Source organism: Oncorhynchus masou, chromosome 8, assembly GCF_036934945.1.
Source record: "Oncorhynchus masou masou isolate Uvic2021 chromosome 8, UVic_Omas_1.1, whole genome shotgun sequence".
In the NCBI taxonomy this organism is placed as follows: Eukaryota; Metazoa; Chordata; class Actinopteri; order Salmoniformes; family Salmonidae; genus Oncorhynchus; species Oncorhynchus masou.
Window position 1 is genome coordinate 36,691,465 of NC_088219.1, and position 27,743 is coordinate 36,719,207.

The 27,743-nt window shown below is 47.2% G+C and overlaps 2 protein-coding genes across 4 annotated transcripts in view; both read right to left on the reverse strand.

The window, feature by feature from the left end:
• The window catches only part of vcanb (versican b), a 51,463-nt gene extending 28,163 nt beyond the window's left edge, over positions 1-23,300 (reverse strand). Inside the window, exons 1-7 of one of the 2 annotated variants that reach the window (XM_064972338.1) lie at positions 23,041-23,300; positions 18,021-18,092; positions 16,972-17,349; positions 15,701-15,875; positions 15,409-15,536; positions 15,008-15,301; positions 4,390-5,129 (exon numbers count right to left, since the gene is read on the reverse strand). In XM_064972338.1, coding sequence (XP_064828410.1) covers positions 4,483-5,129; positions 15,008-15,301; positions 15,409-15,536; positions 15,701-15,875; positions 16,972-17,349; positions 18,021-18,092; positions 23,041-23,059 — 1,713 coding nt within the window. In that variant the 5' untranslated portion in view covers positions 23,060-23,300 and the 3' untranslated portion in view covers positions 4,390-4,482. Of the gene's footprint in view, positions 1-4,389; positions 5,130-15,007; positions 15,302-15,408; positions 15,537-15,700; positions 15,876-16,971; positions 17,350-18,020; positions 18,093-23,040 lie in introns of those variants that run through there. The other variant, XM_064972339.1, reaches the window with a different exon arrangement.
• A 754-nt stretch (positions 23,301-24,054) lies between these two features.
• xrcc4 (X-ray repair complementing defective repair in Chinese hamster cells 4) overlaps positions 24,055-27,743 on the reverse strand; it is a 30,534-nt gene continuing 26,845 nt past the window's right edge. For both annotated transcript variants that reach the window (XM_064972340.1, XM_064972341.1), the window contains one exon: positions 24,055-26,604. In XM_064972340.1, coding sequence (XP_064828412.1) covers positions 26,499-26,604 — 106 coding nt within the window. In that variant the 3' untranslated portion in view covers positions 24,055-26,498. The remainder of the gene's footprint in view (positions 26,605-27,743) is intronic.

The window sequence follows — 27,743 nt, forward strand, 5'->3', positions numbered from 1 at the left end:
AACAATGGGAGTCTTTGGTCCCAAAGGTGGGAAGGCAGGCGACAAGCATGTTATTCCCATAGAAACGCATTGGGCTTTTACTGGACGGAATTTGGTGAAAGTGAGCCCTCTTGCTTCACCTCTTCCTCTCTGTTGAAACTAAGCATACCACTGGAGAAAGCACCCAAGCAAGCGAAACAGCGCCCTTCTATATGTGGCCCATGTATCTGATGCTGTCTGGCCAGAAATAGTATGACACGCCATTTTGGTGCAGACATGATCAGATATATGGTCTACACATACTGGGACAGAGGGGCGCCGTTTCACTCGCTCGCTCAGATGCTTTAATGAGATTGATGCATCTTTCTGTTGTCACGCCCTGGTCTAAGTATTTTGTGTTTTTCTTCATGTATTGGGTCAGGCCAGGGTGTGGCATGGAGTTTTTGTATTGTGGTGTGTTTTGTCTTGGGGTTTTGGTGTGTATGTATTTGGGATTGTAGCTAGTGGGGTTATCTAGCAAAGTCTATGGCTGTCTGGAGTGGTTCTCAATCAGAGGCAGGTGCTTATCGTTGTCTCTGATTGGGAACCATATTTAGGCAGCCATATTCTTTGAGTTTGTCGTGGGTGATTGTCCTTAGTGTCTTGATGTTCCTTGTGCTGTGTTAGTTGACACCAGTTTAGGCTGTTTCGGTTTTCATTTTGTTTATTTGTTTTGTAGTGTTTTGTATTGATTCGTGTTACGTTTGTTTTATTAAACATGGATCACAATAGACACGCTGCAGTTTGGTCCGACTCTCCTTCACCATATGAAAACCGTGACAGAATCACCCACCATAAACGGACCAAGCAGCGTGTCAACAGGCAGGAGCAGCCCAAAGAGGAGCTGCGTATTAAGGATCTCTGGACATGGGAGGAAATCCTTGATGGGAGAGGACCCTGGGCTAAACCAGGGGAGTGTAGCCACCCAAAGGTGCAGCAGGAGAAGAGGAAACAGGAGCAGCCCAAAGAGGAGTACAGTATGGACTATACGACGTGGGAAGAAATAGACAGGTAGGCGGCCGACCCAGAGAGAGTGCCCGGAGCCCACCTGGGAGTGCGAAGAGGGCTATAGAAGAATGGAGTCGAAAAGAAGGACACGGCGGCGCAGAGCGAAACCCGGGAATCAGCCCCAACAATTTCTTGGGGGGGGGGGGGGCTGGCTATCAGGGAGTATGGCTACGCCAGGTAGGAGACCTGCGCAAACTCCCTGTGCTTACCGGGGGGCTAGAGAGACCGGGCAGGCACCGTGTTATGCAGTGGTGCGCACGGTGTCCCCAGTGCAGGTGCATAGGCCGGTGCGGTATATTTTAGCTCCGCGTATCGGCCGGGCTAGATTGAGCGTCAAGCCAAATGCCATGAAGCCGGCTCTACGCATCTGGTCCCCAGTGCGTCTCCTTGGGCCGGCTTACATGGCACCAGCCTTGCGCTCGGTGTCTCCGGTTCGCCTACATAGCCCAGTGCGGGCTATTCCACCTCTCAGCACTGGCAGGGCAACCGAGAGTATTCAACCAGGTAAGGTTGGGCAGGCTCGGTGCTCAAGAGCTCCAGTGCGCCTGCACGGTCCGGTCTATCCAGTACCACCTCCACACCCCAGCCCTCCGGTAGCAGCTCCCCGCACCAGGCTTCCTGTGCGTGTCCTCGGCCCAATACCACCAGTGCCAGCACCACGCATCAGGCCTACAGTGCGCCTCGCCTCTCCTGCCCTGTCGGAGCTTTTCTCCTCTCCAGCGCTGCCGGAGCCTCCTGCCTGTTTGGAGCAGCCAGAGCAGCCAGTCTGCATGGAGCAGCTAGAGCTGCCAGTCTGCATGGAGCTGCCAGTCTGCAAGGAGCTGCCAGTCTGCCCAGCGTCGCCAGTCTGCCCAGCGTCGCCAGTCTGCCCAGCGTCGCCAGTCTGCCCAGCGCCGCCAGTCTGCTCAGCGCCGCCAGTCTGTCCAGATCTGCCAGACTCTTCCAGACCTGCCAGTCAGCCAGACTCTTCCAGATCTGCAGGGTCAACCAGACTCTTCCAGATCTGCCAGTCAGCCAGACTCTTCCAAATCTGCCAGACTCTTCCAAATCTGCCAGTCAGCCAGACTCTTCCAGATCTGCCAGACTCTTCCAGATCTGCCAGTCAGCCAGACTCTTCCAGATCTGCCAGTCAACTAGACCCTTCCAGATCCGCCAGTCAGTCAGGATCCGCCAGTCAGCCAGGATCCGCCAGTCAGCCAGGATCTGCCAGATCTGCTAGTCAGCCAGGATCCAGATGCCAGGAGGACCACCAGTCAAGCCAGGATCTGGTAGATCCATCAGGATCTGCCAGAGCTTCCAGGATCTCGGAACTCCCAGCAAGCCAAGATCTTAGATCCATCAACCTGCCTGAGCTTCCTCTCACTCCCGAGCTTTCTCTCACTCCCGAGCTTTCTCTCACTCCCGAGCTTTCTCTCACTCCCGAGCTTTCTCTCAGTCCCGAGCTGTCCTTCAGTCCCGATCTGCTCCCCAGTCCAGTGGGGTTCTGGGTGAGGACTACTGGGCCATGGTCGGCGGCGAGGGTGGTCTATCCAGGGACGCGAGGGGACTAAGACATTGACTGAGTGGGTTCCACGTCCCGCGCCGGAGCCGCCACCATGGACAGACGCCCACCCGGACCCTCCCTATTGTTTTGAGGTGCGTTCGGGAGTCCGCACATTAGGGGGGTTCTGTCACGCCCTGGTCTAAGTATTTTGTGTTTTTCTTCATGTATTGGGTCAGGCCAGGGTGTGGCATGGAGTTTTTGTATTGTGGTGTGTTTTGTCTTGGGGTTTTGGTGTGTATGTATTTGGGATTGTAGCTAGTGGGGTTATCTAGCAAAGTCTATGGCTGTCTGGAGTGGTTCTCAATCAGAGGCAGGTGCTTATCGTTGTCTCTGATTGGGAACCATATTTAGGCAGCCATATTCTTTGAGTTTGTCGTGGGTGATTGTCCTTAGTATCTTGATGTCCTTGTGCTGTGTTAGTTGACACCAGTTTAGGCTGTTTCGGTTTTCGTTTATTTGTTTTGTAGTGTTTTGTATTGATTCGTGTTACGTTTGTTTTATTAAACATGGATCACAATAGACACGCTGCAGTTTGGTCCGACTCTCCTTCACCATATGAAAACCGTGACATCTGTTGGCCGTGTGTTGGTCAAATAAGTTATAAATATATCAATATTTTATTTGGATGGGCAAGGAGGTATGGTAGGCCCGCCATAACGCCCACATACCCACCCACGCATGCACGCACACAGAGAGAAACACAGCTAAGTTAGGTCATCCCTAAATCTAAAATGTTCCCACAGATACTGAACTCCTACAGCAGCCAAGGCTGGAAATCTCTTTTAATAACGGAGATATTAATATATTATGGAGATGCATCAGGTCAGTTTTAGGACACAGTTGTCCAGCAGTAGCCTGGTTAAAAGGTGGTCACTGTCTCCTTCCTGTCCATGCCCCACACACACACACTCTTTAGCCATGTGTACTGTATACTCTCTTTCCATGCTACTATCTTTGACTGACCATTCTGTCTGCCTACACTGGACATCTGTCGAGATCCGACAGAGCGTCACTACAAGCAGCTCACTCTGAAGGCCAGAGAGTACAGAGTCCTTCAGCACACGCAGTTGCCCACAGAGACTCATAATGTTAGAGTATACTTAAGCAATAAGGCCAGAGGAGGTGTGGTATATGGCCAATGTACCACGACTAAGGGCTGTTTTTATCCACGACGCAATGCGGAGTGCCTGGATACAGCCCTTAGCCGTGGTATATTGGCCATATACCACAAACCCCCGAGGTACCTTATTGTTGTTATAAAATGGTTACCAACGTAATTAGAGCAGTAAAAATACATGTTTTGTCATTCCCAAGGTATATGGTCTGATATACCATGGCTGTCAGCCAATCAGCATTCAGGGCTCAAACCACCCAGTTTATAAAACAGGACTTATTACAGTCACTTCACAAGGTGGCTGAGACAGTTCATAGTTTGGCGATACAATCATGAGAACATACGTGGAAACAGAGGTGTTATGTCCACATACACAGAGTTAGCAGTGTTGAGATAAGAGTTTGTTTGGTTGTGTATTATTAAATGGAACATTACCTTGTCATCGGAGTCGACTGTAAACTCTCACCTGATTGGTTCCGGTCGTGCACGTCGACGATGATGAGGTGGATTGGTGGTTTGGTGGGCGAGGCCTCCTCATGGATGGCCACCGATTTGTCCATGCCGTATGATTCCGTGGCTCCTGGTTGGCTGTGGGTTGTTGTTCTAGAGCTCTTGCCCTCCTCCTCCTTGTAGACCACAGCAGGCTGCTGTCCTGTCACTTTGTCCCCACCTAGCGGGCCATGCTCTGGGGTGACCAACCCTGGATACCCCTTTGGATGTTCTGGGTACCCTAGTTGCCCTGGGCGTGAGGGGTCCGACCCCAGTCCTGTGTCTGCCGTGAAGCCCTGTGTGGGAGTCATCACTCCCCTGTCATCCCCCTCACTCTCCCCATCACTACTGCTCCCCTCCCCACTCCCACTGCTCTCCCCCTGCCTGAGCCTGTCTGAACCTCCCCCTCTTCCTTGTCTCCCCCCTGGTTGATGTCTAGTTGGGGGCGGGTGGGCTGGGAACGGATGGTGGGGAGAGGGGGCAGCTGCAGGGGAAGCAGGGAATCACCCATGGGGGGCAAAGACTCTACCTTGGTTAGGTCTGGGACAAAGTCCTCCCCATCGTACTGAGGGAACTGAGTGGTACCAACAGAGAAGTCTGTCTTTTGGTCTGTCGTTCTGTCTCCTACCTGGGTAGTTCTGTCTTTGTCTGTCGTCTTGCGGTCAGTGGTGCGATGCTCGTCTTTGGCGGTGTGTGTTCCGTCAGTGGCAGTGTAATGTCGGACTGTGCCTGTATAAGCGGTATCGTGTGGTCCACCTGTATGCTCACTTCTGTCTTGGCCAGTTGTTTGGTGTGGTTTGTCTGCAGCTGTGCGGTCAGCTCTGTCTGCGGGAGTTGAGCCTGTAAGGTTTGGTCCGCCTGCGTGGTAGGTAGTGCGAGGTTTGTCTGTGGCCGTGTCTGTCCTGCGAGCATCCGTGGTCGTCACAGGTCCAGGAGGGGGGATCTCTGGTTCCTTACCTGCAGAGACAGAGAGGAGGGGTTTAGCACAAAACGTTTCACGTTGCCGCTATGAGGTGGTCTCTCAGATTACATCACCTGAGATCACAGTCAAGGGACAGTCGTGTACTCCGAGGCAAATAGAAAGACAAATGAACATGCAGTGCCATAGTAAATGGAAGACAAAGGAGAAACAGAATGCTATCGGGGGAACACTAAACATGGTGTTGTCAGAATCCGAACGGCGTCAGCTCACAGCAGCAGGCTGTAAAAGGACATCAAACCCAGAGAGTTACATGTTTTAAAGAGCGACGTCAGCCGTTAAGAATCATTAAGTGTCAGTGCCAGCGGGGGTCAGTCTGTCAGAATGTCTATCTTTCTCTCTCTGCCAGGAGGTCTGTATTTTTAGACTGCATGGCGTGTGAACTGTGTTAAAAATGGTTGTTTTAGGCCAACTGTAAACCTCTGACATCCCTTTTCCCCTGGCAAAAGAGTGTATGCATTACACACACACCCGCAAACACACACCTAGATGTGCTGAAATGTTTCTTTTGGCTACGCACAACCTGCTATGTTCCAACACTGGCGCACATCTTTAGGCAACGTCTCTTTTTTTCTCCTGTAGAAAATAGCAACATGTCTCTTTTTTCCTCCTCTAGAAAATAGCAACATGTCTCTTTTTTTTCATCCTGTAGAAAATAGCAACACGTCTCTTTTTTCCTCCTCTAGAAAATAGCAACATGTCTCTTTTTTCCTCCTCTAGAAAATAGCAACATGTCTCTTTTTTCCTCCGGTAGAAAATAGCAACATGTCTCTTTTTTCCTCCTCTAGAAAATAGCAACATGTCTCTTTTTTCCTCCTCTAGAAAATAGCAACATGTCTCTTTTTTCCACCTCTAGAAAATAGCAACATGTCTCTTTTTTCCTCCGGTAGAAAATAGCAACATGTCTCTTTTTTCCTCCTCTAGAAAATAGCAACATGTCTCTTTTTTTCATCCTGTAGAAAATAGCAACACGTCTCTTTTTTCATCCTGTAGAAAATAGCAACACATCTCTTTTTTCCTCCTCTAGAAAATAGCAACATGTCTCTTTTTTCCTCCTCTAGAAAATAGCAACATGTCTCCTTTTTCCTCCTCTAGAAAATAGCAACATGTCTCTTTTTTCCTCCTCTAGAAAATAGCAACATGTCTCCTTTTTCCTCCTCTAGAAAATAGCAACATGTCTCTTTTTTCCTCCTCTAGAAAATAGCAACATGTCTCTTTTTTCCTCCTCTAGAAAATAGCAACATGTCTCTTTTTTCCTCCTATAGAAAATAGCAACATGTCTCTTTTTTCCTCCTCTAGAAAATAGCAACATGTCTCTTTTTTCCTCCTCTAGAAAATAGCAACATGTCTCTTTTTTCCTCCTATAGAAAATAGCAACATGTCTCTTTTTTCCTCCTCTAGAAAATAGCAACATGTCTCTTTTTTCCTCCTCTAGAAAATAGCAACATGTCTCTTTTTTTTCATCCTGTAGAAAATAGCAACACGTCTCTTTTTTCATCCTGTAGAAAATAGCAACACATCTCTTTTTTCCTCCTCTAGAAAATAGCAACATGTCTCTTTTTTCCTCCTCTAGAAAATAGCAACATGTCTCTTTTTTCCTCCTCTAGAAAATAGCAACATGTCTCTTTTTCCTCCTCTAGAAAATAGCAACATGTCTCTTTTTTCCTCCTCTAGAAAATAGCAACATGTCTCTTTTTTCCTCCTCTAGAAAATAGCAACATGTCTCTTTTTCCTCCTCTAGAAAATAGCAACATGTCTCTTTTTCCTCCTCTAGAAAATAGCAACATGTCTCTTTTTTTCCTCCTCTAGAAAATAGCAACATGTCTCTTTTTTCCTCCTCTAGAAAATAGCAACATGTCTCTTTTTTCCTCCTGTAGAAAATAGCAACATGTCTCTTTTTTCCTCCTCTAGAAAATAGCAACATGTCTCTTTTTTCCTCCTCTAGAAAATAGCAACATGTCTTTTTTTTCCTCCTATAGAAAATAGCAACATGTCTCTTTTTTCCTCTAGTAACTCTTCACCATCAGTGGAAAAGAGAAGGCATACATACATGCAAAGTCATAACATCCCTCTCTGTGTCGCCCACATCCACACAACCACAATGCACCTGTGTAACATGCTCGCTGCTTGTCTCATGGACAGCTGACGCATGCACGTTAACCTTACCGACATACTGTCATGTCATAATTATGTTTTAATGTATCTATTCAATTTTAGCCCCCCCCTCTCAAAATGTTGGATGCCCCCCCACCCCTTCCTCTCTCCCACACTCCCTCTCTCTCTTTTCCTCCCTTTCTTTGGCTGCTTCTCTTTCCCCCTCTCTCTCTGCTTCTCATTCTCTCGCTCTCTTTTTCACCCCCACTCTCCACCTCTCACTCCACCCCCCCCCCCCCTCTCTCTCTCTCTGTGTGTGTTGGAGGTGTGTATAGCTGGCAGGACTCTGAGCAAAGACACTCAGGGAGAGTTCGCCCGCTCACTCAAACTGTGAGGGGACGTGGACAGTCCAGCATCCAGCCCAGCCAAGCTAGCTCCATCTCCAGCCCTGGTCTGATGTCATGTGTTTGGCTGGGCCAGGCCATCTGGCTGACCTGCAGTCTGTCCCTAGTCCCGTTAGCCATGTCACTTCCACTATGCAATAGCCCGCATGCCCTATAATCTAAATGCAAGACCCAGCTCACATATAGTTTCTGAGCTGTATGAATCAGCCACACGGTCGGAGACGTTCCCTTTTCATGTGCATTATGTTATGGATTTCATCAAATGGTCTTTTAGAAACCACTAGATTGCAACAGAATATTTAGTGTCTGCAAAAAGAGGGTTGCAAGTGTGTAAATTGATACTGATAATCTGCTAATGATGATCATGATGAGAATGATACTCTTCGGCAAGTAAAACTTGCCCTCCCTCTTTCTCTCATGTTCCCCTCTCTCTCTGGGAAGGGGCCCGCTGTAATGCATTAGGGACCTGTCCTGTTTCTCTCTGTTCTTCTCGCCGTGCAGATAGCATGAGTTGGGTTTTCCCCTAGTAAATAAATAAATAAAAATCTCACACACACACAGGCTCATAAACGGGAGGAACAGAAGAGAGAGGAGCGAGCGGGATGCTATTCTTCAGCACGGTGGAATTAAACAGGGCGCTGGTTCTCTGTAGAACTCATTCTCCTTCCCCTTGCAACTCCACACTATGAACTGCTTTGGTTTCCTAACTGTCACTGGGTCTCTGCTGTGACCCCCCCCCCCCTGGAGATATCGTTGTCTAATGACCCACTAAATCAGAGCCATGTTTCGAGCCGGGATCCAGTCCTAAGACCTGACCCTGAAAGAATGGGCCAACCATGTGGAAGACATTGGGTTACGTCAGTCGTGAAGTTGGAAACCGGACGGAGAGGTTGCAGACTGCAGTAAGGTAGAGGGAGGAAGGAGAGGTTGCAGACTGCAGTAAGGTAGAGGGAGGAAGGAGAGGTTGCAGACTGCAGTAAGGTAGAGGGAGGAAGGAGAGGTTGCAGACTGCAGTAAGGTAGAGGGAGGAAGGAGAGGTTGCAGACTGCAGTAAGGTAGAGGGAGGAAGGAGATGTTGCAGACTGCAGTAAGGTAGAGGGAGGAAGGAGAGGTTGCAGTCTGCAGTAAGGTAAAGGGAGGAAGGAGAGGTTGCAGACTGCAGTAAGGTAGAGGGAGGAAGGAGAGGTTGCAGACTGCAGTAAGGTAGAGGGAGGAAGGAGAGGTTGCAGACTGCAGTAAGGTAGAGGGAGGAAGGAGAGGTTGCAGACTGCAGTAAGGTATGAGAGGGACTGCAGTAAGGTAAAGGAGGAAGGAGAGGTTGCAGACTGCAGTAAGGTAAAGGGAGGAAGGAGAGGTTGCAGACTGCAGTAAGGTAGAGGGAGGAAGGAGAGGTTGCAGACTGCAGTAAGGTAGAGGGAGGAAGGAGAGGTTGCAGACTGCAGTAAGGTAGAGGGAGGAAGGAGAGGTTGCAGACTGCAGTAAGGTAGAGGGAGGAAGGAGAGGTTGCAGACTGCAGTAAGGTAGAGGGAGGAAGGAGAGGTTGCAGACTGCAGTAAGGTAGAGGGAGGAAGGAGAGGTTGCAGACTGCAGTAAGGTAGAGGGAGGAAGGAGATGTTGCAGACTGCAGTAAGGTAGAGGGAGGAAGGAGAGGTTGCAGACTGCAGTAAGGTAGAGGGAGGAAGGAGAGGTTGCAGACTGCAGTAAGGTAGAGGGAGGAGAGTTGCAGGTTGCAGACTGCAGTAAGGTAGAGGGAGGAAGGAGAGGTTGCAGACTGCAGTAAGGTAGAGGGAGGAAGGAGAGGTAGCAGACTGCAGTAAGGTAAGGGAGGAAGGAGAGGTTGCAGACTGCAGTAAGGTAGAGGGAGGAAGGAGATGTTGCAGACTGCAGTAAGGTAGAGGGAGGAAGGAGAGGTTGCAGACTGCAGTAAGGTAAAGGGAGGAAGGAGAGGTTGCAGACTGCAGTAAGGTAGAGGGAGGAAGCAGTTGCAGACTGCAGTAAGGTATGGGGAGGAAGGAGAGGTTGCAGACTGCAGTAAGGTAGAGGGAGGAAGGAGAGGTTGCAGACTGCAGTAAGGTATGGGGAGGAAGGAGAGGTTGCAGACTGCAGTAAGGTAAAGGGAGGAAGGAGAGGTTGCAGACTGCAGTAAGGTAGAGGGAGGAAGGAGAGGTTGCAGACTGCAGTAAGGTAGAGGGAGGAAGGAGAGGTTGCAGACTGCAGTAAGGTAGAGGGAGGAAGGAGAGGTTGCAGACTGCAGTAAGGTAGAGGGAGGAAGGAGAGGTTGCAGACTGCAGTAAGGCAGCAGACTGCAGTAAGGGAGGAGGAAGGAGAGGTTGCAGACTGCAGTAAGGTAGAGGGAGGAAGGAGAGGTTGCAGTCGGCTGCCTTCGATACTGTGAACCATCAGATCCTCCTCTCCACCCTCTCCGAGTTGGGCATCTCCGGCGCGGCCCACGCTTGGATTGTAAGGTAGAGGGAGGTTTGAGAGGTTGCAGACTGGAGTAAGGTAGAGGGAGGAAGGAGAGATGCAGACTGCAGTAAGGTAGAGGGAGGTTTGAGAGGTTGCAGACTGGAGTAAAGGGGAGGGAGGAAGGAGAGGTTGCAGACTGCAGTAAGGTAGAGAGTAATGAGATGTTGCAGACTGCAGTGAGGTAGAGAGTAATGAGAGGTTGCAGACTGCAGTAAAGTAGAGAGTAATGAGATGTTGCAGACTGCAGTTAGGTAGAGAGTAATGAGAGGTTGCAGAATGCAGTAAAGTAGAGAGTAATGAGATGTTGCAGACTGCAGTAAGGTAGAGAGTAATGAGAGGTTGCAGACTGCAGTTAGGTAGAGAGTAATGAGAGGTTGCAGAATGCAGTAAAGTAGAGAGTAATGAGATGTTGCAGACTGCAGTTAGGTAGAGAGTAATGAGAGGTTGCAGACTGCAGTAAAGTAGAGAGTAATGAGAGGTTGCAGACTGCAGTAAAGTAGAGAGTAATGAGATGTTGCAGAATGCAGTAAGGTAGAGAGTAATGAGATGTTGCAGACTGCAGTAAGGTAGAGAGTAATAAGAGGTTGCAGACTGCAGTAAAGTAGAGAGTAATGAGAGTTTGCAGAATGCAGTAAGGTAGAGAGTAATAAGAGGTTGCAGACTGCAGTAAAGTAGAGAGTAATGAGAGTTTGCAGAATGCAGTTAGGTAGAGAGTAATGAGAGGTTGCAGAATGCAGTAAGGTAGAGAGTAATGAGAGGTTGCAGACTGCAGTAAGGTAGAGAGTAATGAGAGGTTGCAGACTGCAGTAAGGCTGAGAGAGAGGGGAATGGGAGGTTGGAGGCTGCAGTAAGGCAGAGAGAGGGGAATGGGAGGTTGGAGATTGCAGTAAGGCAGAGAGGGGAATGGGAGGTTGGAGACTGCAGTAAGGCAGAGAGAGGGGAATGGGAGGTTGGAGACTGCAGTAAGGCAGAGAGAGGGGAATGGGAGGTTGGAGGCTGCAGTAAGGCAGAGAGAGGAATGGGAGGTTGGAGACTGCAGTAAAGCAGAGAGAGGAATGGGAGGTTGGATACTGCAGTAAGGCAGAGAAAGGGGAATGGGAGGTTGGAGATTGCAGTAAGGCAGAGAGAGGGGAATGGGAGGTTGGAGACTGCAGTAAAGCAGAGAGGGGAATGGGAGGTTGGAGGCTGCAGTAAGGCTGAGAGAGGGGAATGGGAGGTTGGATACTGCAGTAAGGCTGAGAGAGGGGAATGGGAGGTTGGAGACTTCAGTAAGGCTGAGAGAGGGGAATGGGAGGTTGGAGACTGCAGTAAGACTGAGAGAGGGGAATGGGAGGTTGGAGATTGCAGTAAAGCAGAGAGAGGGGAATGGGAGGTTGGAGGCTGCAGTAAGACAGAGAGAGGAGTGGGAGGTTGGAGACTGCAGTAAAGCAGAGAGAGGAATGGGAGGTTGGAGACTGCAGTAAGGCAGAGAGAGGGGAATGGGAGGTTGGATATTGCAGTAAGGCAGAGAGAGGGTAATGGGAGGTTGGAGACTTCAGTAAGGCAGAGAGATGGGAATGGGAGGTTGGAGGCTGCAGTAAGGCAGAGAGATGGGAATGGGAGGTTGGAGACTGCAGTAAAGCAGAGAGGGGAATGGGAGGTTGGAGACTGCAGTAAGGCAGAGAGAGGGGAATGGGAGGTTGGAGACTGCAGTAAGGCAGAGAGGAGTGGGAGGTTGGATACTTAAGTAAGGCAGAGAGAGGGGAATAGGAGGTTGGAGACTGCAGTGAGGCAGAGAGGGGAATGGGAGGTTGGAGACTGCAGTAAAGCAGAGAGAGGAATGGGAGGTTGGAGACTGCAGTAAGGCAGAGAGATGGGAATGGGAGGTTGGAGGCTGCAGTAAGGCAGAGAGATGGGAATGGGAGGTTGGAGACTGCAGTAAGGCAGAGAGAGGGGAATGGGAGGTTGGAGACTGCAGTAAGGCAGAGAGAGGGGAATGGGAGGTTGGAGACTTCAGTAAGGCAGAGAGAGGGGAATGGGAGGTTGGAGACTGCAGTAAGGCAGAGAGAGGGGAATGGGAGGTTGGAGACTGCAGTAAGGCAGAGAGAGGGGAATGGGAGGTTGGAGGCTGCAGTAAAGCAGAGAGAGGAATGGGAGGTTGGATACTGCAGTAAGGCAGAGAAAGGGGAATGGGAGGTTGGAGACTGCAGTAAGGCAGAGAGGGGAATGGGAGGTTGGAGACTGCAGTAAGGCAGAGAGGGGAATGGGAGGTTGGAGACTGCAGTAAGGCAGAGAGGAATGGGAGGTTGGGATTGCAGTAAGGGAGGAGGGTAATGGGAGAGACTGCAGTAAGGCAGAGAGATGGGAATGGGAGGTTGGAGACTGCAGTAAGGCAGAGAGGGGAATGGGAGGTTGGAGACTGCAGTAAAGCAGAGAATGGAGGGAATGGGAGGTTGGAGACTGCAGAGCAGAGAGAGGGAATGGGAGGTTGGAGACTGCAGTGCAAGGCAGAGAGAGGGAATGGGAGGTTGGAGACTGCAGTAAGGCAGAGAGAGGGAATGGGAGGTTGGAGACTGCAGTAAGGCAGAGAGAATGGGAATGGGAGGTTGGAGACTGCAGTAAGGCAGAGAGGGAATGGGAGGTTGGAGACTGCAGTAAGGCAGAGAGATGGGAATGGGAGGTTGGAGGCTGCAGTAAGGCAGAGAGATGGGAATGGGAGGTTGGAGACTGCAGTAAGGCAGAGAGAGGGGAATGGGAGGTTGGAGACTGCAGTAAGGCAGAGAGATGGGAATGGGAGGTTGGAGACTGCAGTAAGGCAGAGAATGGGAGGTTGGAAGTAAGGCAGGGAGGAATGGAGTTGGAGACTGCAGTAAGGCTGAGAGGGGAATGGGAGGTTGGAGGCTGCAGTTGGAGACACTGCAGCAGTGGGAAGATTGCAGTAAGGCAGAGAGAGGGGAATGGGAGGTTGGAGACTGCAGTAAGACAGAGAGGGGAATGGGAGGTTGGAGCTGCAGTAAGAGAGAGGGGAATGGGAGGTTGGAGACTGCAGTAAAGCAGAGAGGGAATGGGAGGTTGGAGACTGCAGTAAGGCAGAGAGGGGAATGGGAGGTTGGAATTGCAGTAATGGGGTAAGGAGAGAGGGGAATGGGAGGTTGGAGACTGCAGTAAGGCAGAGAGATGGGAATGGGAATGGGAGGTTGGAGACTGCAGTAAGGCAGAGAGGGGAATGGGAGGTTGGAGACTGCAGTAGTAAGGCAGAGAGGGAATAGGAGGTTGGATACTGCAGTAAGGCAGAGAAATGGGGGGAATGGGAGGTTGGAGATTGCAGTAAGGCAGAGAGAGGGGAATGGGAGGTTGGAGACTGCAGTAAGACAGAGAGAGGGAATGGGAGGTTGGAGACTGCAGTAAGGCAGAGAGAGGGGAATGGGAGGTTGGATATTGCAGTAAGGCAGAGAGAGGGGAATGGGAGGTTGGAGACTTCAGTAAGGCAGAGAGAGGGGAATGGGAGGTTGGAGACTGCAGTAAGGCAGAGAGAGGGGAATGGGAGGTTGGAGGCTACAGTAAAGAGGAATGGGAGCTGATACTGCAGTAAGGCAGAGAGAGGGGAATGGGAGGTTGGAGGCTGCAGTAGGCTGAGAGGCTGGGAGAGAGATGGGAATGGGAGGTTGGAGACTGCAGTAAAGCAGAGAGAGGAATGGGAGGTTGGAGACTGCAGTAAGGCTGAGAGAGTGGAATGGGAGGTTGGAGACTGCAGTAAGGCTGAGAGAGATGGGAATGGGAGGTTGGAGACTGCAGTAAGGCAGAGAGAGGGGAATGGGAGGTTGGAGACTGCAGTAAGGCTGAGAGAGTGGAATGGGAGGTTGGAGACTGCAGTAAGGCTGAGAGAGTGGAATGGGAGGTTGGAGACTGCAGTAAGGCTGAGAGAGATGGGAATGGGAGGTTGGAGACTGCAGTAAGGCAGAGAGAGGGGAATGGGAGGTTGCACACTTGCAGACTGCAATAAGGCAGGTAGAGGTTGGGGATGTAGGACACTCATAGACTGCAGTAAAGGAGAGGTGCAGGAGTTAGGGGAATGCAGTAATGCAGGGAGAGGAAGGGGACACTGCATACTGCAGTAATGTAGGGAAAGGAAGATGATGTATGGGATTGCAGTAAAGCATAAGGCAGGGAGTATGGGGTGATACAGTAAAGCCAGGAGCGGAAGGGAGTGTCTTTCCAGATGTAAAGTACACGCTTACTATGCAAACAGATGTGTCCAACATGGTATCGCAATAAAAGTCATTTTAAAAGCTTTAAACGCTTGGTGGGACAGATCCTAACAAATGCCTGTAACTTGAACTACAATACAAATCATGTCAACTGAAAATGAACATATAAAATGTAAAGTTTGTGTGTTGCTCAAGCAACTGTAAACTAACAGTTTCACCTTACCCAGCCTCTCCATCCTCTTCTCTCTATGTCTAATCCTCTCTCTCTAACTCCCTCCCCCTCTCTCCATCTCCCCCTTCTCCCCCCACACAACCCTTTCTCTGTCTCATAGATGTGCTCTGTCCCCGCAGGCTCGGTCGTTTAAACAACTCTCAGCAGGAAGTGAAAACAAGGTGAGAGTTCATCCTCACACAGGACGGGCCATAACTCATTGAGCCTGCGAGAAACCACATAAATATCCCTGATGCTACTCCGGCCTGCCAAGTCTGACCCCCTCCCTCCCCCTCCCTCCTTAAAAACATGTCTACTCTCTCCCCCCTTCTCACTACTTCTCTCTCCCATATCTCAATGTCTGGCTCCTCCTCTCGCTCTTCTTCCTCCCCATCCTCAATATCATCATTGTGATCACCATTGTCATCGCCGCCATAGTAGCAGCGACAGCAGGTTTAGCAACCGTGGCGGTAGTAGCCTTACACAAGTCTTACCCTTGAAGCAGAACGCTCCATGTCTGTCAATAGGTTTGGGGAAGCCAGTCTGGTTGGGGAATCGGTACAGAGTCCGGACCCCCAGCAGCCCTCCTCCACACTGGGGCCTGGAGACCGAGATGGGGTAGCGGGCGCTCCCGTCTGACAGCCAGCCGTAGTCACAGCGATCCAGGCCTCCGCGCCACGCGGCGAACAGGTTGCCAGGGGAGGCGAGCACCGCCCCCTGCGTCTCGCACGCGCGCTTAGCCTGGCGAAGGGTCAGCTTGTAACGGATAGGAGCATAGAACACCTCACCTGCAGGGGGAGAAGTATGCACACTTTACCCAATGAGACACACGCTTTAACTCACCACCAGGACACACCAAACACTAAAACTCACTCATGCACACACACTTTCTCACCGCGTAGTTTGTCTGCGTAACAGTAGACGTCGTAGGTCTCTTTAGGGTCTCTGAGCCCATACGTCCTGATCCCAGGCCTGTGCATCATATCGCCCATGCAACCAGGACGGGGCTTCGTGATTGGGTATCTACAGGGAAGAGAGAGAGGGCGGGAGCATGGGAAATGTAGTTTACCAGACATACTCTGACAGGGCCAGAGTTATCCTCGAGACGGGTACTAAACATATTTTGTTTCATCACCAGCCACAGCAGTTGAGAGCTGTGATGCTTATTAAGTAACCCGCAAACACACCTGACTGTCTGGTCGGCCATCCAGCCGGCGTCACACTGGTCCAGTCCGTCCTCGAAGGCGGCAGTCAGCTGTTCGGCCGTAGCGATGGTTGCCCCGGCTGCGCGACACGCGTCAACGGCCCCGGGAAAGGAAAAGGTATAGCGGCTAGAAGCAGACCTGTAGTGGAACACCACACCTGGAGAGGGACAGAGACAGGAGGTCAGTGTGTGTGTTTGTGTGGTGAATGCCTGTGTTTAGTATCGAGACGGTTACCGAAAGGACGCAACCAGCGAGCCCACTTTCACAAGCAATTTAGAAAAAAAACTGTCGCCCAGATCCACTTACTGCACAATAAGTGCATTCAAATAAGGAAACGGAGACGACCAAGTAACACGAGCATCAGACTGCAGATAGGACAGGGAAGAAGACTGCCCTGTGATACTTTAGCCCCTCTGACATCCTGGAACTGCCCGAGGATGTTCGCCTGGTGCAATCAGAGCCCTGTTTTCCGAGTTCATAAGGGAGTTCGTTGTTTCTCCCTCTAGGAAACTGGCTCCAGTTGTAGAGTTCGCTGAATAGACTGCCGAGCAGTAAAAAAGAGTTGTTAGTCGGAGAGAGCTGTCTCTGGTTGTATCTACACACAGAGACTGTACCAACAGACCGTGGTACCGACAGACCGTTGTACCAACAGACCGTTGTTCATCTCTAATGCACACTATGTGACAATCTGGGCTATTCAGGGGGTTTCTCCTTATGAAAGATACCCAGCTTGAATGCCACACAGTAGTATTCTGTACCCCCCCCCCCCACCATGAGCTACATAAGACAATATACTGTAAAAGAACATAATTGCTAATCATTTGTAGAAACCCAAACAGATCATATTTGACTAAATCAACACTGAGGCATTTCAAACCTTGCTGACATTTGTGTATGAGAACACGCGTCGTCCTATTGCGCGTGGGAATAGTTGGAAACAGATTTCAATAACTCTGAGCTGATTTCTTAGTGGTTTGTACAGTCTTTCATGTCCAACATTGAATTTGCACAGGACATTCGGGGGTGTCAGTTGGGGAATTGTGACCTAAAGACTCCCTATGGAATAGCATGTCTGAGAGGGAAAGACACAAAACAGGTCGAGACATTAGAGACTTTTACATGATTTATATTGATATTACCCAACAACTCCCGTAGCTGATGACAATAGCACATGGACCGATGGACCCATCCCAATAGGCGAAATGTGTGCGTAGTGTGTGTGTGTGTCTACTACCATGTGTGTGTCCACTCACCGCTGACATTGAGATGAACAGTATCCTGGGTGTCCTCCATCTCATGCATGACCTCGCAGCGGTACAGCCCAGCATCGCTAGCCCTCAGGCTGGCAACGATCAGCGAGGCGTCGCCTAATGCCTGGGCGTGCTTGGGCACCGACACCCTGCCCTTGTACTCCTGCTCCACCTTGATCACTCCTCCCTGGGCCACCAGCACCACACGCTCCCCATCTTCCTCCAGCTTTGTCCACTTGATCCTCAGCTGGTCCTCTGGGCCCTGTGTGCTAGGGTTGTGGGTGGTGGGGGTGATGGAGAAATGGCATGGTAGCACCACCCTGCCAGCCAGAGAGCCACTAGCGGGGGCAGCCTTCTCTACCTTCATCCTCCATGATGGATCTAGAGAGAGAGACAGAGGGTGTTACTATCTAGCCATGCTAGTAAGGACAAAAATTGCTATATTATCAAAAAGCAAGTACATGAGCTTTGGGGTCAGGGCTAGGGGGGGTAAGGTTGAGTGAGGGTCAAGGTGAGGGGTTAATATATTCAACTACGGAGTGAACGTGTAAAGTGAAATCAGGACAGAAGGCACAGAGGGTGGATGGGTTTAATTCAGGACACCAAATGACAGAACAAACAGATAGACAGGGCTGTATGTGATCCGGATAGCTTACAGTGTGATTAACTTGACCCCAGATGTAGGTAAGTGGAAGTGTGTGTGTGTGCGCATGTCAAGAGCACGGCTTTCTCGGTCCCGGGGCCTCCCAGGGGTGCACGTTTAGTTTTTAGCCCTATCACTACGCAGCTGATTCAAATGATTAAAACTTGATGATGAGTTGATTATTTGAATAAGCTGTGTAGTGCTGGGTGGGGGGGGGGACAAAAGGTACACCTATTGGAGGCCCCAGGACCGAGTTTGAGAAACCCTTTTCCAGAGGACTGAGGGAAAATGGATGGAGCTGAGTGAATACCTCGCTCCGTTTTCTGTGGGAAACCAATGACCTGTTCCCAGTTTGTTAGACTCTGATCCAGAGTGAAACACACACACACACACACACAGCAAGACTCACCTTGTTCAGCGAACGCACGACAGAGAAACACAAGACAGAGCAGGTGTCTGAGATGCAACATCTCTACAAAACCTGTGGAACAAAAAACACACTGAGTTCATCACATCCAAATGGCCATGAATTCTATACCGGTATATACAGTATATATTACTTTAGCATGAACCATAAACGGTAGCGATTAAGGGGGAGAAGCCAGAGTGAGCCCTGAACCAGTGACTCTGTGATCACAGGGACAATTTCAGCCTCAGGGAAGTGGAGGCACAACATTCCCTGAGAATAGAGAAAGCTCTATCTGTGCACATGCACACACACGCACACACACGCACGCACACAAACACACACACACACGAATAAACCCCTGGTATGACTCCAGGAGCCTATTGCATGACCCTGTTGGGAAAACTATGCAGTCAGTTTTTGCAAGTATTGACCAAGTCTGAGGAAATAACATATTGTAGGCCTATGTAGTGTTGTGGAAAACTCGATGCAAAGATTAAGGCAGAGACTAATTGAATTGTAGAACAGTGAATATTTCAATCAATCAGCTGCAAGGTAGTTCCCTCTCTCAGGGAAGGAGCTCCAAAAGTAAATGGTTCCATGTCCCTTATACAGTGGGAGGTGATAATACAATCATATTGCCACACAATAGTCATTTTATACAAGCAACTGTTCCAGAACACAATGGCCTTGTGTTAGGATGCAGACATAACAGGAGTCTATGAAAGGCCTTGACATCACAGATGAACGGAGCATAATGCTTAAGAAGTTACAACAGCTCACCTCAATTCTGCCACAACAGTAGACATGATTATTGTTGTTTAGGCTTTCAGTGTTGAAATCTCTACATACTAAACTTGCTTCAACCTTCAACCTTGCTTCAACACAAACGCAGAGCTAGGGAGCCATAGTTGGGGCAGGTTCCAGACATAAGCGACATAATTTGCTTCGGCCCCAGGCCGTTAGGGGGCTCCGACCCAAAACAAAATATAAACAGTTGAAGTCGGAAGTTTACATACACCTTAGCCAAATACATTTAAACTCAGTTTTTCCACAATTCCTGACATTTAATCCTAGTAAAAATTCCCTGTCTTACGTCAGTGAGGATCACCACTTTATTTTAAGAATGAGAAATGTCAGAATAATAACAGAGAGAATCATTTAATTCAGCTTTTATTTCTTTCATCACATTCCCAGTGGGTCAGAAGTTTACATACACTCAATTAGTATTAGGTCGCATTGCCTTTAAATTGTTTAACTTAGGTGAGACATTTCGGGTAACCTTCCACAAGTTTCCCACAATAAGTTGGGTGAATTTTGGCCCATTCCTCCTGACAGAGCTGGTGTAACTGAGTCAGGTTTGTAGGCCTTCATGCTCACACACGCTTTTTCAGTTCTGCCCACAAATTTTCTATAGGATTGAGGTCAGGGCTTTGTAATGGCCACTCCAATACCTTGACTTTGTTGTCCTTAAGCCATTTTGCCACAACTTTGGAAGTCTGCTTGGGGTCATTGTCCATTTGGAAGACCCATTTGCGACCAAGCTTCAACTTCCTGACTGATGTCTTGCGGTGTCGCTTCAACATATCCACATAATTTTCCTCCCTCATGATGCCATCTATTTTGTGAAGTGCACCAGTCCCTCCTACAGCAAAGCACCCCCACAACATGATGCTGCCACCCCCATGCTTCACTGTTGGGATGGTGTTCTTCAGCTTGCAAGCTTCCCCCTTTTTCTTCTAAACACGACAATGGTCATTATGGCCAAACAGTTTTATTTTTGTTTCATCAAACCAGAGGACATTTCTCCAAATAGTACAATCTTTGTCCCAATATGCAGTTGAAAACCGTAGTCTGATTTTTTTAATGACAATTTTAGAGCAGTGGCTTCTTCCTTGCTGGGCGGCCTTTCAGGTTATGTCGATATAGGACTCGTTTTTACTGTGGATATAGATACTTTTGTACCCGTTTCCTCCGGCATCTTCACAAGGTCCTTTTCTGTTGTTCTGGGATTGATTTGCACTTTTCGCACCAAAGTACGTTCATCTCTAGGAGACCGAACACATCTCCTTCCTGAGCGGTATGATGGCTGTGTGGTCCCATGGTGTTTATACTTGCATACTATTGTCTATTCAAATGTTCATGGTACCTTCAGGTGTCTGGAAATTTCTCCCAAGGACGAACCAGACTTGTGGAGGTCTATAATTTATTTCTGAGGTCTTGGCAGATTTCTTTTGATTTTCCCATGATATCAAGCAAAGAGGCACTGAGATGGAAGGTAGGCCTTGAAAAACATCCACAGGCACACCTCCAATTGACTCAAATTATGTCAATTAGCCTAACAGAAGCATCTAAAGCCATGACATCATTTTCTGGAATTTTACAACCTGTTTAAAGGCACAGTCAACTTAGGTTATGTAAACTTCTGACCCACTGGAATCGTGATACAGTGAATTCTAAGTGAAACAATCTGTCTGTAAACAATTGTTGGAAAAATTACTTGTGTCATACACAAAGTAGATGTCCTAACCGACTTTCCAAAACGATTGTTTGTTAACAATACATGTGTGGAGTGGTTGAAAAATGAGTTTTAATGACTTCAACCTAAGTGTATGTAAACTTCTGACTGATATTATTTTTTTAAGGAACTCACGTCGGGATCTCAACCTACTGTTTAGTTCGAATAGTAGAATACACAAGGTGTAAGTTAAACATTTGGTTGTGAATCAGCAGTTTTTCTCTTGTGTTGTTGGTCACTGAGTTACTCAATTAGCCAAGTCAGCTAACAATTTTTTGCTTGGTAAGTTAGTCTATGCAGTTACTTATACTTGTAGTAATCATGACCAAATACGGACCACTCGGGGCACGTGCCCAGGGGCCCTGACCTCCAGGGGGTCCCCATTGATTTTGTTAGTCACTCTCACTCAAATATCATTAACATGGCATAAGTCATGTGTAGAAATGCAGGTAATTAACTTTAAAACTGCAAAAAAGTGTATCTCCACCCATGGCAAAATGGGTATAATTGCAGGAAATTTGCTTTAAAAACGGCATCTGTGCCCTATGGCAAAATGAATAGAATTCCATGAAATATGTTATAAATAAAAAATGGTGGGGCGCTGCTTTGATTAAGGTGAGTAGTATTGTAACAATCAATGAAATGACACACTGTGACAACCGCGTTGACAGGCAGGGACAACATCAGTCCAGCAGCTCCGTGGACACGGGATTAAGACACACACACCAGGCTGAAACTGGGGACGACTTCACTACAGACGTTCCCGCGCGCAATTGGACAGCTGCTTGTGACGCGCGCGCCACTCGGAGGCGTCCCCGAAGTCGAACAGATAAACTCGCTCGCCTCCCGCTCAGCCTCAACAGCTGTGCTGACAGAGGATCACAGATAAGGTTATCTGTGTGAGAACATAAATCAACCTGGCCACCATAACACTGACATCTCTCTGGTGATATATCACAGCAAGCAAAGCGTCAAACATGTCAATGAACAGATATCGATGTGAAACGGCAAATCTACTCGTATCCCTCTCTGATTGGAGTCCGGGAAGGAGCTCCAAAAGTAAATGGTTCCATGTCCCTTATATAGCGGGAGGTGATAATATAATCATATTGTCACACAATAGTCATTTTATACAAGCAACTGTTCCAGAACACAATGGCCTTGTGTTAGGATGCAGACATAACAGGAGTCTATGAAAGGCCTTGACATCACAGATGAACGGAGCATAATGCTTAAGAAGTTACAACAGCTCACCTCAATTCTGCCACAACAGTAGACATGATTATTGTTGTTTAGGCTTTCAGTGTTGAAATCTCTACATACTAAACTTGCGTCAACCTACTTCACTTCAATACAACAATGAAATGATTCAGTAAAACACAAACGCAGAGCTAGGGAGCCATAGTCGGGGCCGGTTCCAGACATAAGCGACATAAGCGTTTGCTTCGACCCCTGGCCACTAGGGGGCCCCGACCCAAAACAAAATATATAAATATTTTTTTTAAGGAACTCAGTCGGGAGCTCAACTCACTGTTTAGTTCGAATAGTAGAATACACAAGGTGTAAGTTAAACATTTGGTTGTGCATCAGCAGTTTTTCTCTTGTGCTGTTAGTCACTGAGTTACTCAATTAGCCACGTCAGCTAACATTTTTTTGCTTGGTAAATTAGTCTATGCAGTTACTTAAACTTGTAGTAATCATGACCAAATACGGACCCGCAAGGCACGTGCCCAGGGGCCCTGACCTCCAGAGGGCCCCCATCGACTTTGTTAGTCACTCTCACTCAAATACCATTAAGTCATGTGTAGAATTGCATGTAATTAACTTTAAAAATGTATCTCCCCCTCAAGGCAAAATGGGTATAATTGCAGGAAAAGTGCTTTAAAACCGCATCTGTGCCCTATGGCAAAATGAGAAGAATTCCATGAAATGTGTTATAAAGAAAAAATGGTGGGGCGCAAGAGAGAAGCATTGGAACGATCAATGAAATGACACACTGTGACATCCGCTTCGACAAGCAGGGACAACATCAGTCCAGCAGCTCCGTGGACACGGGATTAAGACACACACACCTGGCTGAAACTGGGGACGACTTCACTACGGACGTTACCGTGCGCAACTGGACAGCTGCCTGTGACGCGCGCCACTCGGGGGCGTCCCCGAAATTGAATTGATAAACTCGCTCGCCTCGCGCTCAGCCTCAGCAGCCGTGCTGACAAGGTTATTTGTGACCAGCTCATCCGTGATCAGCTGTCCTCTATCAGTGTGAGAACATAAATCAACCTGGCCACCATAACGCTGACATCTCTCTGGTGATACATCATAGCAAGCAAAGCATGTCAATGAACAGATATCGATGTGAAATTGCAAATCGACTCGTAGGCTAAGCGACGTGAGTAAACCTCAGTTTGTTTGAAAGGCATAATAAGACAAACCTTAGTATATGATAAAATACAATATGCCTACATAAAAAAAGCAATTCAATTAACATTTATAATATCATACCTTGGGTCCTGATATCCATCAAGTAAGTATTCGATCTAGTTTCCAAAGAGCCCGGGTTCCAGTCCCAGAACAAGGTCCAGAAGAGTAGATCAGCGCACAGATGTTTTGGTCCCAACTGTTATAGCGCTCTCTTTTCCTCTCTCTTCGGAGCGCAGTCTGCTCGGTCATCAACTCGGAGTCTCCTCCACTCTGCCTCGGTTGCAAGTTCAAATCCTTCTCACACCCGCTCCTATTATCTGTCACCAGCAAGAGGAGGGGCACACGTCCTACACCCCAATGTCGATACCGCCCCGTATCAGAAAACAGAGAGAGAGAGAGAGGTGGAAACTGAGCTGCGCTTCCTAACCTCCTGCCAAACGTATAACCATAATAGAGAGAGAGAGAGAGACATTTCCCTTAGATTGCACAGACCCACAAAGAATTCAAAAACAAACCCAATATCGATAAACTCCCATATCTATTCGGTGAAATCCCAGTGTTCCATCACAGAAGCAAGATGTATGATCTGTTGCCACAAGAAAAGAGCAACCAGTTAAGAACAAACACCATTGTAAATACAACCCATATTTCTGTTTATTTATCTTCCCTTTTGTACTTTTAACTATTTGCACATATGGCATTTGAAATGTCTTTATTCTTTTGGAACCTTTGTGAGTGTAATGTTTACAATACATTTTTATTGTTTATTTCTCTTCTGTTTATTATCTACTTCACTTGCTTTGGCAATGTAAACATATGTTTCCCATGACAATAAAGCCCTTCAATTGAATTGAGAGAGAGAGGAGAGAGAGAGACGCCCCAATTTATTCTCTATAACTTTCAATGACTCAGTAGGACGCTGGCGGAATCCCAAACTCCGGGAATAATTGCACAATGTTTTCAATGTCTTCCGCGATGCGATATAAGACATGTGTAGCTTTAACATACACATTCTGTGCGTAGAATAGCCAGAACCGATCATTACCGAACCACAGTTCACATACTAAAGACCACAACAACGTTTGTTATACTTCATGTTGTTAACCCACGTTTTTATTACACTTTTCTCGTGTTTCACACACATAAAGAACCAACACTTCTCTTCATCATACTAAAAATAAGACTGAGCTTTACACAGTTAATGTTGTGTCCATATCGAGTACAAAATATACCCTTTGTTACAGCATTATAAATTATTATAAATGGTGCACTACAAAAAATATATATATGTCTAATTCCCTTCTCTATATATAACGGTCTCCTTGAGAAGGACATGGGAGGGAGTGGTGGAGGATTAACAGCAAGATGGAGGCTCGAGAAGAGCGGGAAGTAATACTGGTAGAGGAAGGGTGGCTGTGCAGAGGTGTCTGCGCTAGGTATTCAGGCTTTTGTTCCAGCCTTGCTAGAACCTGATGCGACATGTCATGGTCCTGGTGGTCCTTAGGTTAGGTAGAGGAAGTGGTAGGACACGAGCCAGGACCTTGACATGCTCAGTCAGGTTCTAGCAAGGCTGATTAGTAGAACCAGGTGTTGGCCACCCTTGTGTAGAGGGATAGAGAGACTGAAGCAACCCACTGGGAACACAGTGGTTGAACCAATGTTTCAACGTCATTTGTCAACCTATTGCGGACGTGGAATCCACGTGGAAAGCACATTTGGATTTTCAAAAAGTAAACTAATGCGGTTTTCATCGCATTTCAACAAGCATTGCAAACATTGAAATTAGGATAAAGATTCAACTTAAATACTAACCTGACTAACAATCTAATTTCAACATAATCATCAGAACTTTGTAAATGTTGAAATTGTGTTGAAAACTCCACATAGAAACGGTAAAAATCTTTTTCATCCTATATTTGTTGTTTCAATGTTAAGAGTAAAATGGTATGTTTGAATCAAAGTCAACGTTTCAACATCATGCCATCAACCTAAATAAAGAGGTATACTACATTACCAAATGTATGTGGACACCTGCTCGTCGAACATCTCATTCCAAAATCATGAGCATTAATATGGAGTCGGTCCCCCCTTTGCTGCTAAATATGGTTCAGCACTGGCCAGTCCTGTTCTGCGAGCTTGTGTGGCCTACCACTTCTCAGCTGAGCCGATGTTGCTCCTAGATGTTTCCACTTCACAATAACAGCACCTACAGTGGACCGGGGCAGCTCTAGCAGGGCCAAAACTTGATGAACTGGCTCGTTGGAAAGGTGGCACCCAATGATTGAGCTCTTCAGTAAGGCAATTCTACTGACAATGTTTGTCTATGGAGATTACATGGCTGTGTGCTCATTTTATAAACCAGTCAGCTGAAATAGCCAAATTCACGAATTTGAAGGGGTGTCCACATCCTTTTGTATATGTAGTGTATATTGAAATAAAATGTGAAGCCACTCCAACAATTCCTGCCTGAACAGCGACTCCTACGGGTATATGAGGGGTAATGCACTTCAGTGAGAACGAGTCTATCTAGTTGCCTACCTCCATGTATCCTACTTAGCTTTGGAAACAAGCGTGTATATGCTGAGCCATCATGTCAACACAGTTAGACATCGATCAACTTTCATACTCATCTGCGTAGACTACCATTGAATCGTTGAAAGTAACTCCTCTGACAATAGCTGTACACTAAAACAAATAATTAAAAAAATATATGTTGATTAAATTGTACAATTGTAAGGCAACCAGCTGCAATAGGATTGTGAGCTTGCCAAAACATTTTTCAAAACACATTTTCTGTCTGTTTGCAAAAAAATATTTAAAAAATGCTTTGTGCTTTCAACGACATACTCTCGCAGAGTTGTCTCCATCGTTTCCTTGGAGCTGGCGTGCTCGGTGCCCTCCTGGCAAAGCTTTTCCAATTCAGTGACACATTGCGGTTTATCAACGGCACCTATACATACTGTGGACAAGTTTGACACCGGTGTGCACATCAATAGCTTCAGACTAAGGTATCTTGTTCGGAGGGTCAAAGAGCCCCCTCCCTCCATGAATTTAAAATGTTCCCTCTGTCATGTCCTCCTCGAGCCGGGCCTGGATGGTTACCTTACAATTGATGCTGAATATATATATATATTTATTTATTTATTTTACAGTGTATGTGAAAGTACATTGCGACTCACGTTAGATTTATGTATGCAGAGTGAAACTAGGTATACTATCCATAGTTGATTGGATCTTTGTCATTTTAATATTAGTTACCATCATCACCATAAATAGGATGCCTAATTCATGATATTAATAATACACTTTTACATTTGGATCTGTAAGGTGGAAGGAATGGGATGGAAGCTCCATCACCGCACTGTTTACACCTATCCAGATCTTTCAGATTTCCAAACATCGAAGGGGTTAATTAGGGGAAGGGGTTCTAAGAGAGTTGGGACTGGCTGATAGAGTGACAGACGAAAGTGATGGAGGGAGAGAGAGATGAAAGGAGTGAGGGAGGGAAAGAATTTGATTGAGGAGTGAGTGGTTAGAACTCAGATGTCCTCAAACAGGTCTTCAGCATCAGGAATGACATCACTGGAATGCTGGGGAGCCTGGTCCTTATTGGCTGCTGCTCTGGATGATGGCAGGGGGTCCCTCCTGGCAAATAAAACAAACAAAAGTGTCAGTCTAATCCAAGCAGGAAAGCAATGACTGTTGCTGACTGTACTGATTATTCAATGTATTGCGTCGGGGTGTGTGCAAGGTTTTCTTTTCTAACCAATGGCTGTCTACCTGTATGGAAAACCACATTGAATGCATACCCTTGACATTCAAACCTAGGGCTGTCTGCACTTTTCGACACATAAGTGCACACACAAGCACACACACATCATACAGACAGAGGAGAGAAGAGCCCTATACTATGAATCAGGTTTGAAGAGTTAGCGAGGTAACTTTGGTCAAGTCTGAGTTCAACTCGGGATAACTGGTACCATGAAGGTGGCTGACTTTTTAGCCAGTTAAAAGTATTTGGCAACAAATGTTTCAGAACGTACCTTCTCCAGGTGTAGCTAACTCCATTTATCCCAATGAAGTGTCTGAGCTGCAGGTTGAGGACCAATGAAATCAGATACCCTCCCTCTTGCAAAGATTGCTTTTAGGAGACCGATTAATCAAATATTTAATCAAATGTTTTTGTGTGCATCATTATTTGAATGTCTATAACAATACAGATTTAGTAATGAGAGTATTTGCTTTCCAAACAATGTTTTTCGTGCGTATTTAGAAATTTGCTAAAGGCAAATTAACAGCCGCAACCAACCATAGACATACAGAGCATTCGGAAAGTGTTGAGCCCCATTAACGTTTTCTCACAGTGTTACATTACAACCTTACTCTAAAATGGATAGAATAGTTTTTTCCCCTCATCAATCTACACACAATACTCCATAATGACAGAGCAAAAACTCAATGTAGGGTTGCAGAGGGAGGGTATATTACTGGTAACTTTTTCAAAAGTTTACCAGTAAACTTTAAGCATTTTAGTAACTTTTAAGTCATTTTGTGGCCTTTTGGAGAATTTCAGATTATCACAGCTGTCTAATTATCTCCGGCCATATCACATATAAAATATATAAAATAATCATATAAGACGATATTAAAATAAAAAAATAGATTGGCAAAGCTGTCAAACATGATGCTAAATATAAACCATCAACTTAGTGAATAACATTGGTGTTTAATATGAGGGTTTCAACATTAAAAAAATTTAAAACATGTACACACTTATTTGACTA